Raw genomic sequence first — 17,472 nt, 5'->3', positions numbered from 1 at the left:
GCTGAGTTGTGTGGCTCGAGTTATGCAATTGTTGTATTAATTCTTAGATCAACTTCCTAGGTGTTCACAATGGTTTGGTGCTGATCTAGCTGTGTTTCAGGGATGAGACAAGCTTAGGGTCTCCATGCTGCTCCATCATCTTAACTGTTCCAATTGAAATCTATCGTCTTAACAAATTTTTCAAGGTGCAATGTAGTATAGGCAGAATGTCGTACAGCACATTCAGAACTTAACCATCTTGCATAACTGAAACTGTACCCATTTAATAACAACTTCCCATTTTTCCCTTATCCTCAGCCCCTCACAGTCACTATTGTATTCTCTGGGTCTATGTGTTTAATTATATTAGCTACCTCATATAAGTGGGATTATGCAGTATTTATCATTCTGTAATTGGCTTACTTCATTTAGCATAATGTACTCAAGGTTTATCTTTGTTGCATTTGGCAGAATTATTTTATGAATGCTTATGATATTTCATTGTGGGTTTTGCCACATTTTTTTTATCCATTCATCCTTGGAGATTTAGATTATTTCATTTTGGATATTGTGGATAATGCTGCTCTGACTCAGGAATGCAGATATCTATTTGAAATTCTGATTTTAATTATTATGGATAAATACCTAGATGTAGGTTTGCTGCAAGATACAGTATTTCTATTTTTAGTTGAATAACCTCCATAATGTGTTCCACAGTGGCTGTGCCATTTTACATTTCTACCAGCAGTGTACAAGAGTTCCATTTTCTCTACATTATTACCAATACTTGTTATCTTTTCTGTTTTCATCCTAACAAGTATAAAATGATATCTTACTGTAGTTTTGATTTGTGTTCCCTGATGATTAGTGATGTTGAATATCTTTTCATATGTCTGTTAGCCATATGAGATATGTCTGTTGCCTTAGAGATATGTCTATGGAAATCCTTTGTCCATTTTTTAATTGGTTTGTTGTTATTTTTGCTATAAGGTTGGCTGTATTCCTTATATATTTTGGATATTAACCTGTTATATATGGCTTATAAATATTTTCTTATAACTTGGAGGCTCCCTTTTTGCTCTATTAATTGTTCCCTTGCTGTGCAGAAGCTTTTTATTTTGGCGTAGTGCCTCTTGTCTTTTTTGCTTTTTTTGTCCTTTTGGTGTCATATACAATTAATCATTGCCAAGATGAATGCTATGAAACTATTTTCTTTCTTTCTCTTTTTTCCCCTAGGAGTTTTACAGTTCCAGATCTTACATTTCAGTCCATTTTGGGTTCATTTTTGTATATGGCATAAGATTAGGATCCAATTTCATTCTTTTACATGTTGTTATCTAGTTTTTCTAGTACCATTTGTTGAAGAGATTATCTTTTCTCCATTGTGTATTTTTGGCATCCTTGGCAAAGATCAATTGAACGTTTATGTATCAGTTTATTTCTTAGCTCTCTATTCTTCTCCATTAGTTTATATATCTGTCTTCTATGCTGTTTTAATTATTATAGCTTTGAAAATTATTTTGAAATCAGGAATTGTGATATATCCAGCTTTATTCTTCTTTCTCATGATTAATTTGGCTATTTGAATTTCTTCATAGTTCCATATAAATCTTGGGATTGTTTTTCTATTTCGGTAAAAAAAACACAAAAAAAACACAAAAAATGCCATTTATATTTTGGTAGGGATTGCATGTTTAATATATAGATCACTTTGGGTAATGTGGATATTTTCACAGTATAAAATCTTAGAATCCATGAACATGGGATATCTTTCTGTTTATTTCTAGCTGCTTTAATTTTTTTCATCAATGTTTTATAGTTTTCAGTACACAGTTCTTCCACCTCCTTGGTTAACTTTGTTCATAAGTATTTTATTCTTTTTGATGCTATTGTAAATGATCTTGTTTTCTTAATTTCCTTTTTGGATGGTTTGTTGTTACTGTATATAAATACAACTGATTTTTGTATGCTGACTTTGAATCCTGCAACTTTACTGAATTTTTTATTAGTTCTAAGAGGCTTTTGTTTTTGTTAATGTGGCCCTTAGAGTTTTTTACATATAAGATCATGTCATCTGTGAACATAAATACTTTTACAACTTCCTCTTCTTGGCATGCCTTTATTTTTTTTTTTTCTTGCCTAATTGCTTTGGCTAAGACTTCTAATTTTATATTGAATGTAAACAGAAAAAGTAGGCATACTGTTGTATCCCTGATTCAGGGGAAATGTTTTTCACTGCTGAATATGATGATAGCTGTGGGTTTCATATATGGTACTTATTATGCTGAGGTAGTTTCACTCTGTTCCTAAAGTTTTATTTATTGGTGAGTTTTTATCATAAAATAGTGTTGAATTTTGTCATATGCTTTTTGATGAAGCATTCTTGGTCAAATATTGACATATATTGACATGGTCATCCTTAATTCTGTCACTGTAGTGTATCACATTAATTTCTTTGTGCATATGAATCTTTCTAGCATCCCAGGGATAAATCTAAGTTGGCCATGGTGTATAACCCTTTACATGTTCTATTGAATTTGGTTTGCTAGTAGTCTTTGGAGGATTATTTATTCTGTGTTTATTAGGAATATTGGCCTATAGTTTTCTTGTAGTGTCTTGTCTGGTTTTGGTATAAAGGTCTTATAAGACCAGCTCCTAATGCATGGTCTTATAAAATGAGTTTGGAAGTATTCCCTTCTCTTGAAACTTTGGAAGAGTTTGAAGGAGGATTAGCATTAAGATTTCTTTAAATGTTTGGTAGAATTCACCAGTGAAGTCTTCTGGTTCTAGGCTTTTCTTTGTTCAGAGATTTTTAAATTACTGATCCAGTCTCATTACTAGTTGTAGTTTTGTTCAAAACTGATTGAAACTGATTTTCCTTTTCTTCATCTTTTCCTTCATTTTTTGAAGCCTTTCTCATAATAGCACTTTACAATACTTTCTTTAGAGAAGCTAGAAAGATGATTCAGTCTTTTCTGGTGTTTAGGGTTTTTTGGTTTTTTTTTGTTTTTGTTTTTGTTTTTGCTTTTCATTTTGTTTTTGTTTTTGTATGTGATATGTAACCTTATATACAGACACACTGCTTGAGAAGAATTACTACAGTTTTGTGCCCTTCACAATGAATAATTTTGATATGTATTCTGTGATTTTTGTAAAAGATAACAATATGAATGATGTATTTAAAATTTTATATCTTGTGTTTTGAATATATTTCTGTTAAGAAAAGACTTCCATTTAATTTGACATTGGTGAAAACTGGTTTATCACTTAGAATTTTACACATACAATGTTTAGAAGAATTTTCTAAACTAGCTTCTGGCTCTATACATTTTGAAACTCGTTTCTCCTTAAATATTTATATACGTCTGGTCCGAGATATTGTAGGATATTGTGAATACGGACTCTTTGCTTAACCCTACAGTGACAGTTTTAATAGGAGGTGTAATTGAGTATTATATGTAATATAATATTTATGTATTTTAAACATATGAGAACATTTACACCAATATTATTGAAGAGGTAACCATCATGAGCTCTCCCTAGTCGCAAACTTTGTGCCTGAATTCATACATAAAGAAATATAAAATAGCAATTTAAAGTGATTAAATGGTGTTCCAGTCCTAATGTGCATTATTTGGAGACCATTACAGCAGACCCATTCTATAGATTAAAGCAACATTTTGTATCATTTCCCATTTGTCTTCTCTTCTCATACTTGTTCATTGCTCCAGAGCAGTACAAGCGTCTTGCCACCAAGACATACCTCTCACCCCCCATCCTGTTTTCCTCCAACCTTATTGCTATTTTGATTATTTAGACTTTCTCACTCTGTTGTCCTCTTGCTTCTAGCACTCAACAGTTGACCTCTTAAAATACTGTGAGAAGAAATCAGGTGCAGGATTCTTGTTAGAGTGAAGGGGAGGAAACAATTTGACTTCTTTAGCAGTTGAATGGAATGAAAGAAGGGACAATGGGCAATGGTCACTCCTTAATGATGCTTGACTTGGTTATATGGACTGGAGAAGGAGAAAGAAAAAAGAAGAGTGAAAGCAGAGTTCTTTATTTAGGTTACAAGATCTAGTTGTAAGACGTGGTCAAATTATATAATTTTACAGATACCACTTTGTAGATAGCACTGTAAAGATGGAATCTCTTAACATCTTTTTTTTTTCCTCAGATGAATTTTAGATTCTATTCTACACACTTTTGCCATTTAAAAACACAATGCTAACTTAAATTCTTAATATGTCCACCCCATAACATGGTACAATTTCCTCACCTTTAGCAGAGCCAGTGAAGAATTGAATAGTTTCTATGGTGATACAAAACAACTCAAGTCATGTGACTTGTTAGTGACTAAACTGTTACGGACTTAAAATAATAAATGTAGCAGTTTTATATGTCATCAATATGTATAAAACACTTTCACATAAAATTTTATAATGCAGCTCTGGAACTGAAAAACCTGTACCACATGTTATCTTCATAATTGCATTTGTTCTGGGAAAAGAAAAAAAGATGTTAATCATTGCTAAGTGAATAGGAATCAGTTATTGTAAACAAGAATAGAACTTCTTGATTTTTCTGCAGTTTTATCTAAAATTAATTATATTTATTTCAGTTGATTGAACATCTCAGACATCATATATTCATTTGGAACTGAACAAAATTTACTTAGTGAATATTCTGTTTTCTCTTACAGCTGTTACTTGGAAGAGAGATAAAGTGTAATAGGTATTTTTACTTTCATTTCATTGGACTTGAAAAATGAAAGAATTGTGTGATTTTAAAAAAGACATTCTGTATGATATTTCTCTCCATAATTATCTGAAGAATTTTAATAAAAAATTAAGTTCAGGCTTTTTAAACTCTTTCCTTTTACAGTACACAGAAAGTTGAATTTATCATAGGAAATATGTAAATAGATATATGTGAATCATCCCATTCTATGAATATATTTGAATAGTTTCAAGCTGTATGAATAGTTTTGCTTCATCAAACTCTCATGAATAATTTGCTCTGTTAAAAACCAGACCCCTGAATTACTTACATTTAGCCTAGACAACACTTAGCTTACTATTTGTCATTATTTTAGTTCAGTTTACCAAGAAAAATGCTTTCTTATCTGTACTACTTAAAACTCCAGATCACAGGACATTTGTGATTTGTTATGTACACATATACACACATTTCCTTCCCCACTGGCCTGTGTATTAAGTGTGTATGAACTGTCTGCTTCATTTATCTATGCCATGTTAAATATGTAGTAAGTGTATGAAATACTGAATCAATATAAAAATCATGAAATTTTAAAAATGATTTTTAAGGTGTTAGGATTTCTTAACATTAACTTTGGTATGCCATCAGTATAAATGTAATAGTATGTGTACAAAATATAATTGAAACTTCTGTTTTTTTCTAAGTTTATGAGAAACTTTTTGTTATTGTTTATGACTATATACATGTGCAATATCTTGAAATCCCAGTAAACTCAGGGAATTTGGATGAGAGCACTGTGTATTTTGGGGAGATTATAGAATTCAGATAGTGACATAATATTAATAATATATCTAAACATATATTATGTGGAGTGTCTAAATTTAATTAACCCATGATAGTAGCAAATGCAATCTCTAAACTATATGCCTATTACACTCTAATCTTTATGAACTTTTTCATATCTATAATGCCCTTGCAACATGTTGAAAAATATTATTTCAATTCATATATACATGTGGCTGCCTAAGAAATTGATTAACCATGGTATAACCTGTTTTCTTGGCCAGATAGACATAGGTGTTGCCATTTCCACACTGTGGCCAGGTGATAGCAAAGCATGTTATCAACCAAATTATGGGATTTTTATGATCTTAAAAGTCATAGGAAAATCTTTAAAATATGTTAAATCAAACCAGATGTAGAAAGTTTTCGTTAAATTGTCAAAATAGTGCTGTAAAGGAATCGTTCCATTATTGCTTGAATAACAGTTAAATTTGAGACATTAAAATAACATCAAGATTGAAGTATAGCATAAACTTCCTAAGAGGAAAAAAAAAAAAGGCAAGAATTTTATACCTTCAGCTGAAAGTATATACTTTAACTGAAACCTGTTCTATTTTATTCATTGTAATAAAATTATACCCCATCAGGATTTTCTAAAGCTCTTTATATAACTGTCTTTATTGACCAAATTTAGATAGACTGCTATTACTTCTTGAATGACCTCATTATACTGTGGCTATTTCAAAGAAGGAAAAAGTACTGATTTGTTGGATTCAAATTCATGTATTATAATTTTACTAAGGTATCTTCAATGATTATCAAAGCTTAACTTTCATCACATAGGAATTTTGATACTATCATCTCTGTTTTCTAGTTTTAGTGATTAAAACATCTGTTAAATCATTGTTTTTTCATCGTGAGTCAATATTTTGGTTAATTTACATGTAGAATGAAATACTAGCATACAGGTCAATATGATCTGTATTTCTTAAAGATTAAAATCTGTTTTGTGCTCTTTATGCTACTTTATGATGCATACGTTAACCAAATCTGTATATTGGTTACAGAAACACTTTATTCATTTCTGTTATATAATATAAACGTTTTAATGAACATTTAAACATTCTAGACCGTAAGTACTAGTAGTATCGATTAATATTACTCTCTAGTAAGAGTATTGTTTCAGATTTCATTACACTTCCCTAGAACTAGTAGTAACTTTGCTTTTCTTTGATTGAAATTAGTAGTACTCTAATTTTTTATTGTAAATTGTGTGTATATGTTAGCATGTGCATTTATGTATGTGTGTGTGTGTGTGACAGAGAAAGAGGGAGAGAGAGAGATACACATAGGTTCACCCTGTAGCATCAGGCCTAAAGGCTAAATTCATAGATATGTACTGAAGGACTGTGTTGAAATATGCACAAATGCTAAAGAATTTAAAAAGAAGGCTATATGGGGCACCTGGGTGGCTCGGTAGGTTGAGGGTCCTACTGCAGCTCAGGTCATGATCTCACGGTCCATGAGTTCGAGCCCCTCATCAGGCTCTGTGCTGACACCTCGGAGCCTGGAGCCTGGTTCAGATTCTGTGTCTCCTTCTCTCTCTTCACCTCCTCTGCTCACACTCTGTCTCTCTCTCTCAAAAATAAATAAGCATTAAAATTTTTTTTTTAAATAAAAAGAAGGCTATATAATAATGAGGATTACATTTTTTGAGTAAAGTCCTCTTCCTTACACTAATATCCCACTGTGTGTCCTATTAATTTTTCTTGGGACTTCTATTCCCAGTACCATTTCTCTGGAACTTGTTGCATGCTGCATTGTCACAAGTGCCCGACAATTGCCTCACTTCTTTTCCATACTGCCCTTTGCATGTCTCCCAGATGTATCTTTCCAAAAATACTGCATTTATCCCAGTCTTTGGCTAATTCAACACACACTCCCCATGGCTTTCCTGTTGACCTCATGATAAATGCTGTGTTTTTAGAATAATGTGAACCTAACTCAAGGACACATCCCAGTGTATAGTCCCCTATCTTCATTTATAATCCATTCCCACATTATTTACCCATAATCTTCTCTAGCCAGATTATGTATTGCTACTGCTGCCCCACCCCTCCCTCCTTTCCAACCCTATTGATTTTTCTGTGTTTCAGCTTCTATGGCTATGTCATGAATTACCTGAGAACTTAGTGGTGTAAATAAGCATTTGCTTTGCTCATGAAATCTGAGGGTGGGTCCAGGAGGGCACCTTGTTTGTTCCACAAGGTCTGGGGCTTCATGTGAGTGACTTGAATGCTGGAGGTTAAGGTCATCTGAATGCTTCTTCAGTCACAAATTTAGGGGTGATGCTGGTTGTTGTCTGGGGGCCTTAGTTTCTTTTCACATGTTACTTTCCACATTAGCTGCCACACATGGCCTCTCTGCATGAGCTAATGTGTTTTTTTTGTTTGTTTGTTTGTTTGTTTGTTTTTTTCCCCACAGCCTGTTAGCTGATTTCCCCACAGTGGCTTCCCCCAAAGAGAAAGCCATATGGAAGCTGTGTACTTTTCTATGACCTAGGCTCTGAAGTCACATATTATTATTTCTGCTATATTCTATTGCTTGGAGTAATCACAGATCTGCCCAGGTTCAAGTGGGAAGTAAATATAGTTCACCTATTGGTAGGAATTGTTGAACTTCTGGAAGAGCATGTGGAATTAGAAATACTGTTGTGGCCATATCTTTTTAAATTTTAATATGCTGTAGTCATGTTCTGCAGTTTGTATTCCATACCTCTTAAAATTTCCTAGGCTATTAAAGGTCCTACTAACCTTTCCCCATTCTGAACTCTTACAACCTGTGCTCTGATTGGCAACCACTATATTCCTTTGAATGGTTATGTTTCTGTATGCATCTTTGCTATCTCCCCAAATTATTTAGTGCAAGGACCTTACTTTCCTGTATTTATATTTACCACAAGGCCTACCATAGGGGTTTGGACACAGTAGGTGCTTAATAAACATCTGGTTTAAAGTCAAATAGTCTCGGCATGAAATGAGAGCATTGGCTTTTATGCACTGTAGATGACCATGGGGGATAGTTGTTGTAAAGAATGCAGTTATTGGTTGGCAGACAGTGGATGTGATCTCTAAGAAATAAATAAGCAAGAATCATGTTTTAGACAGAAGTAAATGTGTTTGGATTGTATGAAACTTGGAGACTTAAATGTCAATAAGGTAGGATGGCAGTCAATGGGAGGCACTTTTTTTTGCATCTTAAATATTTAATTTTCAATTTAAAATGTATTTAAAACTCATTTACTTAATTCCACTGGCATTTCACTGAGGGTAAGACTAAGGGGCTAATAGGAGTAAATATTGTAATATTTAATATATTTAAACTGTGTAGTTCTATTAAGAAAAGCATTTGTACTTTGATTAATTTTTTTCTGCATTTTAAAATTAAAAATACTTGTTGTAACAAGCCAAGATATATAGGTAAAAAGTCTTTCATTATCCATTCCCATATTGAAGGTGAAGATTTTGGTTTGGTGTATGTTTCTATAGCTTTCCCCATGCTCATTTTTTATACTTTTCATTGTTTATATATTATTCCTTATATTTATTGTTTATGCCATAATTTATTCTGAATTATATAAAGCTCATGGTATGTCAATGATAATTTGTCTATGTGCTGATTATGAGATTTGATCATCAGTTATTTGCTCTAGGAGGCTAAATAATAGACTTTGTAGCAAACTAGTAACTTTGATTCTATAAAGTTGATTTCTTACAGGATCACAGAAGATATAGAAAAATAAAGTCTTGAAGAGATGGGTTAAATTTTCCTGTTTGTTACTCCATTGTATGCATTTGTTTGCATTATAAGAACAAATAGTAATCTGATGATAATTCAGAGAGCACTATGACTCTTACTAAAACATCCATGCTAACCAAATAACATATATACTGTGATTTCAGCCTTGTTAAAGTATTCTAAAAGATATGTAATTTTTTACTAAATAATGTAAAATTTCATACATTGAAAATTATTTGGATGTGAGATTTTCACATGGAAGTTAAAAGCATGGCATACTGCTTTTAAAATTGTACCCAGTCTCAGGAGTATTTGAAGGTTGGGCTGTGAAATAAAAGGAGACCAAAGATCAGCCAAGTGAAAATAAGTAGAGAGTTGCTGACTATTCATAATCACTCATTTAACCAGATCCTATTATGTGAATAAGTTAAACCCAGATCTAGTTTTTATGTATTTATGACCTTACGAACTACTTATTATTAGCTATCTTGACAGAGCTTTATTATTTCTGACATTAATTTCAGAATATAATAGCATGAGTAATTATAACCTTCTTGAAAAATGAAAGATTTGCTTGACAAAATATTTAAAGTTAAATATTTGTATGTAACTATTACATATTTCAGATGGCTGATCACACTGAAGTGATGAAAGGCATTCATCAATACCCAGGAGTTCGATATCCTGTCCTTACTCCTAATCTTCAGGGTTTTCACCGTGCTGTAAGTGTGCTGCGAATTATTTTAAAATCAATGCTTCTTGCTGTTTTAAGGATCTTTACAAAGTTAAAACAGTATCCAATGTGGCTCTTTTGTTACCCTGCATAAATGCTAATGTATGCACACGAATACCTGGTGATCTGTAACTCCATGGTATTGGTGTGGACTAAAGTGTTCCACATAAATGGCCCTTCCATTTTAACCATTCAGGAATCGAAACACAAAAATAGTTATCCATTTTGCTGAAGTTCTTTTGAAAGTATATTTTGTGTTTCCTGCGTAAATAGGGAATACAGAATTTAACTTAAACGTTTCTCAGTACGATATTAGTGTTATTGTAGTGGATCATTTTTGCCAACTTTTTTGGATCAGCTTTTTGTTGCTGATGTTCCCTCCCTGTGTAGGTGAAGCTAACCACTGTTACTTACAACTGCCTGTAACAACTTTACCTATTCTCCCCTTCTGGCTTGTTTCTCCCAATCCTATGTGATTTAAGAATTTATATGTGAAAAAAAATCTTTGATAATGACACATACAAGAGGAATCAAGGCAATTTTAAGAAGGCTTGAGGTGTTGTGCTTAAATGGATTTGTTGTAAAAGTTTTTCACCAGCTATTTCTGGTGTTAATTATTATTTTGCACTTTTGTATTTGGGACTGTGTTGCATAAAGTTGAGGTTGTAGATGCTCATTGATATATCACCTGTTGTGTATCTTTGTTAAAACCATTCTTCTTTTGTTAATTTTGGTGTAAGTTTTTTATTCTACTCTAAAGAAAGAGGCATTTTAAGGAATTATAAATATTGCTGTCGTTGGTCCAAACAAAGTAACGAATGTCTCCACCTTGAAAAAGACACGAACTGAGAGTACACCCTCAACAATAGCTTGGAAGGGCAAATAATGGGATGGAACACATGGCTTGGGAGTCAGGCATGCCTGTTCTCAAAGCATGACTTGATAACTTATAGTAGCTTTGGGACTTTGTGCTAGTTATTTAGCCTCTTTGAGCCACAGTTTTCTCATCTGTAAAATGGGTAAGATTGTGGGTTACAGATAGAACACACAAAAGTACTAAAATTCTGGCACACAGTAAGTATTAAAATAGAATTTTGATTTTAGAAGTTAAAATTTTATTTTTGGTGGAACTGGAAGCCAATTGGTGTTTTTTAATGTTGGATTAAAAAAAAAAGATTTTTTTTTCTTAATACGTTAATAAGGTATCCGAAAGAGAGGAGAATCTAGGCACAGGGCTACAGATACATTAATAGAAAGTCTTAAAAAATCCAGCTGGAAAATGAGGAAATGTGATATTTGAAAACAAGTCACTGGAGAAGTCTGGGGAAAGAACTTAAGATGGCAAAAGGGAAAAATATTAGGTTAATATTTTGGATTTAAAGACTAGGCAAGAGGATTAAGACATTAGACATACAAGAGTATGTTGTAGCAGTCAAGGTATGAAACAATGGAAGCTAGCTTAAGAGACAGGAAAAAAATTTGGCGCAAAGTCTAAATGATGAATTGGAAAAACATTTTTCTGTTAGGTTATAGGAAGAGGAGAACAGAAAGCATTTACTACTCTTTAATAATCGGTCTAAAAATGTTTTCCATAGATATTAAAAGGCTTTATTGGGATGCCAGTATTTTCCATAATTACAGTTAAAATATTTTTGATACCTATGCATAATTTAGGAAAGATGAAATTAAATTGGAACATCATCACTGTTTTCTGTACTTAATAGATTGTGTACTTCATAGATTCATAGATTCATAGAGTGTTGCAGCTTGGGGAATTATTTTGTTATCACGAAATACTTTTAAGTTTGAAAAGAGCTTATGTGGCAAGATGAGAAGACTCTAATTGTGAATTCCAAGGAAAATGTTAATGAATACATGTATGCCTTTATTGAGTAATTAATATTTCTTCTATTGTTATCATTTACATATTTTAAGTTAATTGTTTTTGCCCTTAATTCTCTTTTTTCAGGTTGCTGCCGGAGCCACCGAGATATCAGTTTTTGGTGCCGCATCTGAATCCTTTAGCAAGAAGAATATTAACTGTTCTATTGAAGAAAGCATGGAGAAGTTTGAGGAGGTTGTTAAGTCGGCAAGGCACATGAATATTCCAGCACGAGGGTATTTATGAAATTCCACAAATTCTAGTTAGTTACTATCTACTGTTTAAGTTCGTATATGAACTATGTAGTTATTATTTTAGCATTCATAATATATGTAGGGTGTCTTTTGTACCTTGTATGATCAGGCCATCACTGTATAGTGATTTGTCTCCTGAATACCAGTTAATAATTATTAGAGTTTATCTAGCCTAGAGGGTATAGTGCTCCAAGATCAGAGGCCAACTTGACTTTGCAAACCTGACATTGTTACTCATCTTATTAACACTTACCCAAATGCAAATATCTTTTCATCTCAGCCTACTGTTGGGTTGATCAATTTGTGTATACTCGTAGTACCATTTGCGAAGGAACCCTCTAATGTGGTTTCCACATCTTAAAAAAATTTTTAAGACCTATTACTTTTTGTTTCAAAATTATTTTATGTAGACCTTCAATAGACTATTTAAAACATAAAATTGAGCCTTCAAGCTGCACCAGGAAATTCGGCCCATCGTTCCCCTCATTCAACATCCCTTTCAACAGCCGATTTCCCTGTTTTCTCTGTGTGACCCAAAAGCAAAGGTAAATGGGGAAGAGGAAGAGAGAGAAGGTCTGCTTTGATTCTTACCTGCTTCCAGAACCAGCAGTTGGAGCCTGTACTGCAAACAGGCTCTACTCCCAGACCCATGTTCTATGAAATGTATAATAAATGATCACTTAAGAAGGAATTTGTTTCTAAGACATTAGCTAATTTTCTATTGCTTTTTATAATTATAGTGGTATGATAGTCTTCTCATGGAAATCAATTAAGACGTATAGCATTCATAAGACAAGTCTGATAGCTATAATTAGATTTGGATACAGGTTTACTTCCTTCCGTTGAGGAGAGAAAAATCCGTAGTGGCAGGGAGAGGTTTAGTGGTTAATGAGAAAGACAAGTGGATCCAATTTTGAGTGACAACATTAGAAAAGGGTTAGAATTCAACCAAGGTCCTTTGGAGAGCAAATAGAATTAGACCACACCATAGGGAACTGTCTTATTGGTTTGCTTACTTTTGTTAGCTTACTTTTCCTCTCTCCATAGCAATAGTTTTCAGCATGAGTTTTTAAAGATACAAAATTGTTTTTGTAATTAAAATATACACATCATGGAAAGCACATGCAAGAAAAATTTATAAACCAAGAAATGTGTATCCAGACAGAAAATAAAGGATGTGTATTCTTAAGGCAAAAAAAAGGTGAATAGCCACAAAACCATGTATTACAAGTTTCTAAATTCAAACATATGTAAGCTGTTTTGTCTCTTTCTTTTTAAAGAATGGGAAAATGAAGAAGCTACTGTATTTTAATGCATCTTTAAATATGGAGTATAGATTTTACAGTAAAGTCACTCATTGGAAATTTGAAAAACGCATAACTGTGCAAAGTTAAGTGCATGTGCAGCTTGCACTTCAAATAGGAAGTTTTTTTAATGTTACAAGATGGATGTAAACATAAATTGTTTAATATCATATTTTATTATCTGTTTTTCTCTTATAAAGTAGAATAGGTAATATATTTAATAGAAATCTTAAATCCTCTTGAATACTGAGTTTTGAGCAACTAATATTGTCCCATCAGTAAAGCAATTTTTTTTTTTTTAATAAAGTGTGTGTGAGTTGGGGAGGGGGTTAGGGGGTGAGAGAGAGAGAATCCCAAGCAGGCTCCACACTCAACATGGAGCCTGACATAGGGCTCGATCTCACCACCCTGGGATCATGACCTGATCTGAAATGAGGAGTTGGATGCTAAACCTACTGAGCCACCCAGGCACCCCAATAAAGAAACTCCTAACCATGCTATAACTTAAAAAGTTTGCCAGGCCTTAATAAGAAGGGTACAAAGTGCAAGATGGACAAAAACTGACTCACAGTCCAATGCCATCAGCAGAGTACATTAGAGACTTATTGCAGAAGTATACAATAAATAAATGTGTGTTTTCCAATGCAGATTTTGTTCCTTTGAGCAAAACTCCTAGATCTTCTGAAACAGTATTCATTTTTAGAAATAGGCCTTTTAGTATGTGAGTTCCCTCTTTGTGCAGATGAGAATTATCTTCCTACTCGCCCAAATGTTAATAGAGTTTAAATTAGATTTTATTTTTGCTGGCAATCTAGAATTTAGATACGCAATATTAGAAGTCATAGGTCATTGGTACTCAGTTAAGAAAAAGAGTCATGTTCAACTAGTTGAAACTGAAGCAGACACCTCAGCATCTTACTATGGCAACATGGCAACAGCTGCGTCAACATGTACTTGATCACCGTCCAGAAAATTTATGTCATCAGCTGTCAGATTTAAAGGCCATAAGGCAGTACACATTTTATAAATGCTCACTAAAACCATTTAAATTTTAATAAAAATAGTAAACCTTCATATGGTCTAAATAGCAGCTTTTATTAAAGTTATTAAGGCTGTGGTTTGATTCCCCCCCCCCATCCTGTAACACACATATACAGATGCATGTGTACACATTTTTTATATGTGCTCAGAACTTTACATAACATCTGGGACACATTGCGAACACATACCATGCCAGATCATTGACATAAAATGCAAAGTCAGCTAACTACCACTGAATATACATTATATATGAATGAGCAATGAAATGTCTACATTTTGGACTTCATTTTTAATATGTAATTCATATGACATGTTTAAAATATCTAGGTTATTTTTCTAATATCAAAATTTTTAAAAAGTTAAAAAGGCAAAGAAAAATAAAAGTCTGTGATACATGTAATGATTTTCTCTATTTTTATCAATGCATTTCCCGAAATTATTATCTCTTGGTTTGTCAAGATCCTTCCAAAATTGAAACGTCTTCAAGATATGAAGTAGTGCACTAATATATGAGACATTTAGTTTTATTCCTTTTTGTCTTAGTATTGACCTACCTTAAATGAAGTCACAAGAATCACATACTCTCTTTGTGAGAATATTATTTTTAAAAAGGAAACTATCACTAAGGAGCCATTATTAATTTCACTACTAAAAGGCTTAGAAATCTACATTACAAATTCAAAAGGTCAGCAGTTGTGCATATCAAAGCAAAACTTCTTACATAATTATATCTTAGGCCTCTTCTGTAAAATGACTTCAAATGATCTGAAACATGATTACTCTGAAAGGTTGAGCCTACTAAATGTTGAAAGAAGGTAGTTTTGTACCATTTTTCCTGGAAGCCAAACAAAATTACCATACTTTGTTTTAAAAAATTACAAAATGCAAAAATATTTAACTATGAACCGTAACTGCTGGATTCCTCAAATTCCCAGAAAAAAAAAGTGCAAAATAATGAGAACAAGGAATAAAAGACAAATTAGTAGTTAATATAAACAATCATATATAACTTTTAGATACAGAAAAACCAAAGATCATTTTAGGATGTGGTAATGGTTTACATTGCATATTAGTGTTTTTGTTTTCTCTGGGTAAATACCCAGTAGTGGAATGACTGGATGGTATGGAATTTCTATTTATTGAGGAACCTCCATATTGTTTTTCCAGTGACCCTCAATTTACATTCCCCCCAACAGTGCACAAGGGGTCTTTTTTTTCCACTTCAGCATCTACACTTTGTATTTTTTAAATCTTTTTCATACTAGCTCTTCTGAAAGGTGTGAGGTACCTTTTGTGATACCTCCTTGTGGTTTGATTTGCATTTCCCTGATGGTAATGAGTGATGTTGAACATCTTTTCATGAGTCTCTTGGCCATCTGTATGTCTTCTTTGGATAAAGGTATTCAGGTGTTTTGCCCATTTTTAGTTGGATTTTTTTTGATGTTGAGGTGTATAAGTCCTTTATATATTTTGGATATTAACTCCTTATCAGTTATATCATTTCCATATACCTTCTCCCATTTGGTAGTTTGCCTTTTTGTTTTGTTGATGATTTCCTTCACAATGAAAAAAGCTTTTTATGTTGGGATAGTCTCAATGGTCATTTTCACTTTTGATTTTCTAAAGTGCATATTTTATGTATCTCTTGATCTATGACCCTCACCACCTGCTTTCTGCTTATCCCATAGCAATAATAATCCAGTCTGGTTTAACAGCTTCTGGATAAAATTGTATTATGTATATTAGTGGCCAATTTCTTCGATGAAATTAATGTTAATATTAGGAAATTCTTGTGCTTAATTATTTTTTGATGAGTTGCTTAGCTCTGTATAATTTCTAACCTATAAAATGGCCATGAAGTAAGTGCAGATTCCTCTCCCTCAGAGTGGTCAGTTTTCATTGGTTTTCCCGTTAAGAGATAATTTTGAACACAAACTTATTTAAGAACTTGCAACCTGTTTCTTAGCCAAACTATTTACGTTATGTTGCACATGTATTTCTTATTTTTCCTCTGCATAATACAACATGCTATTGATTCTGATGCTGATCTTGAAGGTAGTAGTAATATTGGTGAGTGTGATAATGAGTTTCCTTATTTAAGTCTCAATGTTTTAAATACACCATGTTTCTCATGACTAATGTAGCAAATACCTTCCATTGGACAGTCTACCCCAGGGGAGTTCACTTGCATATATGGCACCATCTTTCAAGTGTACAGTTGATTGGCCAAGTTCCTTTCCAATATATTAGACTGAGGCCTTTCTGTTGGCCTGGAAGAAAAAATTTGAAGAGCAATTCAAAACCTCATTTACCAAAACATGGTACATAAAACTCTAAAAATGAGACATCTGTTAAAGCTATTTTCTGTCATACATATGGTTTGTTTGAAGGTACACTTTTTTTTAGCCTTAGATATTAATCTGGCACTGCTGTGTATCAGAATAATACCTACCCAGCAATAGTTAATATGTGTAAGCTGTGTTGTGTAGTCATCACTAAACAGCCTTCATATAGAGCCTTTGAAGAGCATGTTTTGTCATTTCTCATGAAATTAGCATTTCAGGGCAAAAAGAGAATTAGCAGAATTACTCCTTGAGACCCAGGGACAGTATTTATTTCTTACATTATCTGTAGTGTTAAGTGCTTAGCAGGCTCTCACAATCTGTTTTTGGTTGGCTTATTAGTAATGGAATGCTATTTTGTATTGTTTATAGGCAGACATACTGTGCATGACTGCATCAAAACAGCTCCTACATTTAAATGTCTTAATTATGTTTAATTGACATTACATGTCACCTCTTCAATCTTGGCATTGTTTTTCTCTTCTGAGGATAGCAGTCATTGATTGTATCCATTGCAAGTATTTGTGACGTTTATTCCAGGCTCATCGTTTTTGTTTCTTTTTGCCAGAATGATTTTAAAGGACAGAGGATAATAGTGGGAAGGCCTTGGGGAAGGCCTCAATGTAGGTGCTTTTTC

At 33.0% G+C, this 17,472-nt stretch overlaps 1 protein-coding gene across 5 annotated transcripts in view; it reads left to right on the top strand.

Annotated features, from left to right (window-relative positions):
* The window catches only part of HMGCLL1 (3-hydroxy-3-methylglutaryl-CoA lyase like 1), a 192,363-nt gene that overhangs the window by 67,322 nt on the left and 107,569 nt on the right, over positions 1–17,472 (top strand). For all 5 annotated transcript variants that reach the window (XM_040473796.1, XM_040473800.1, XM_040473799.1 and 2 more), the window contains 2 exons: positions 9,906–10,001; positions 11,982–12,130. In XM_040473796.1, the coding sequence (XP_040329730.1) occupies positions 9,906–10,001; positions 11,982–12,130 (245 nt within the window). The remainder of the gene's footprint in view (positions 1–9,905; positions 10,002–11,981; positions 12,131–17,472) is intronic.

This window comes from Herpailurus yagouaroundi, unplaced genomic scaffold (genome assembly GCF_014898765.1).
Source record: "Herpailurus yagouaroundi ecotype Mexico unplaced genomic scaffold, PumYag 139, whole genome shotgun sequence".
NCBI lineage: Eukaryota > Metazoa > Chordata > Mammalia > Carnivora > Felidae > Herpailurus > Herpailurus yagouaroundi.
The sequence above is the reverse complement of the archived record's forward strand: the minus strand, read 5'-3'. Positions and strand labels throughout refer to the sequence as shown.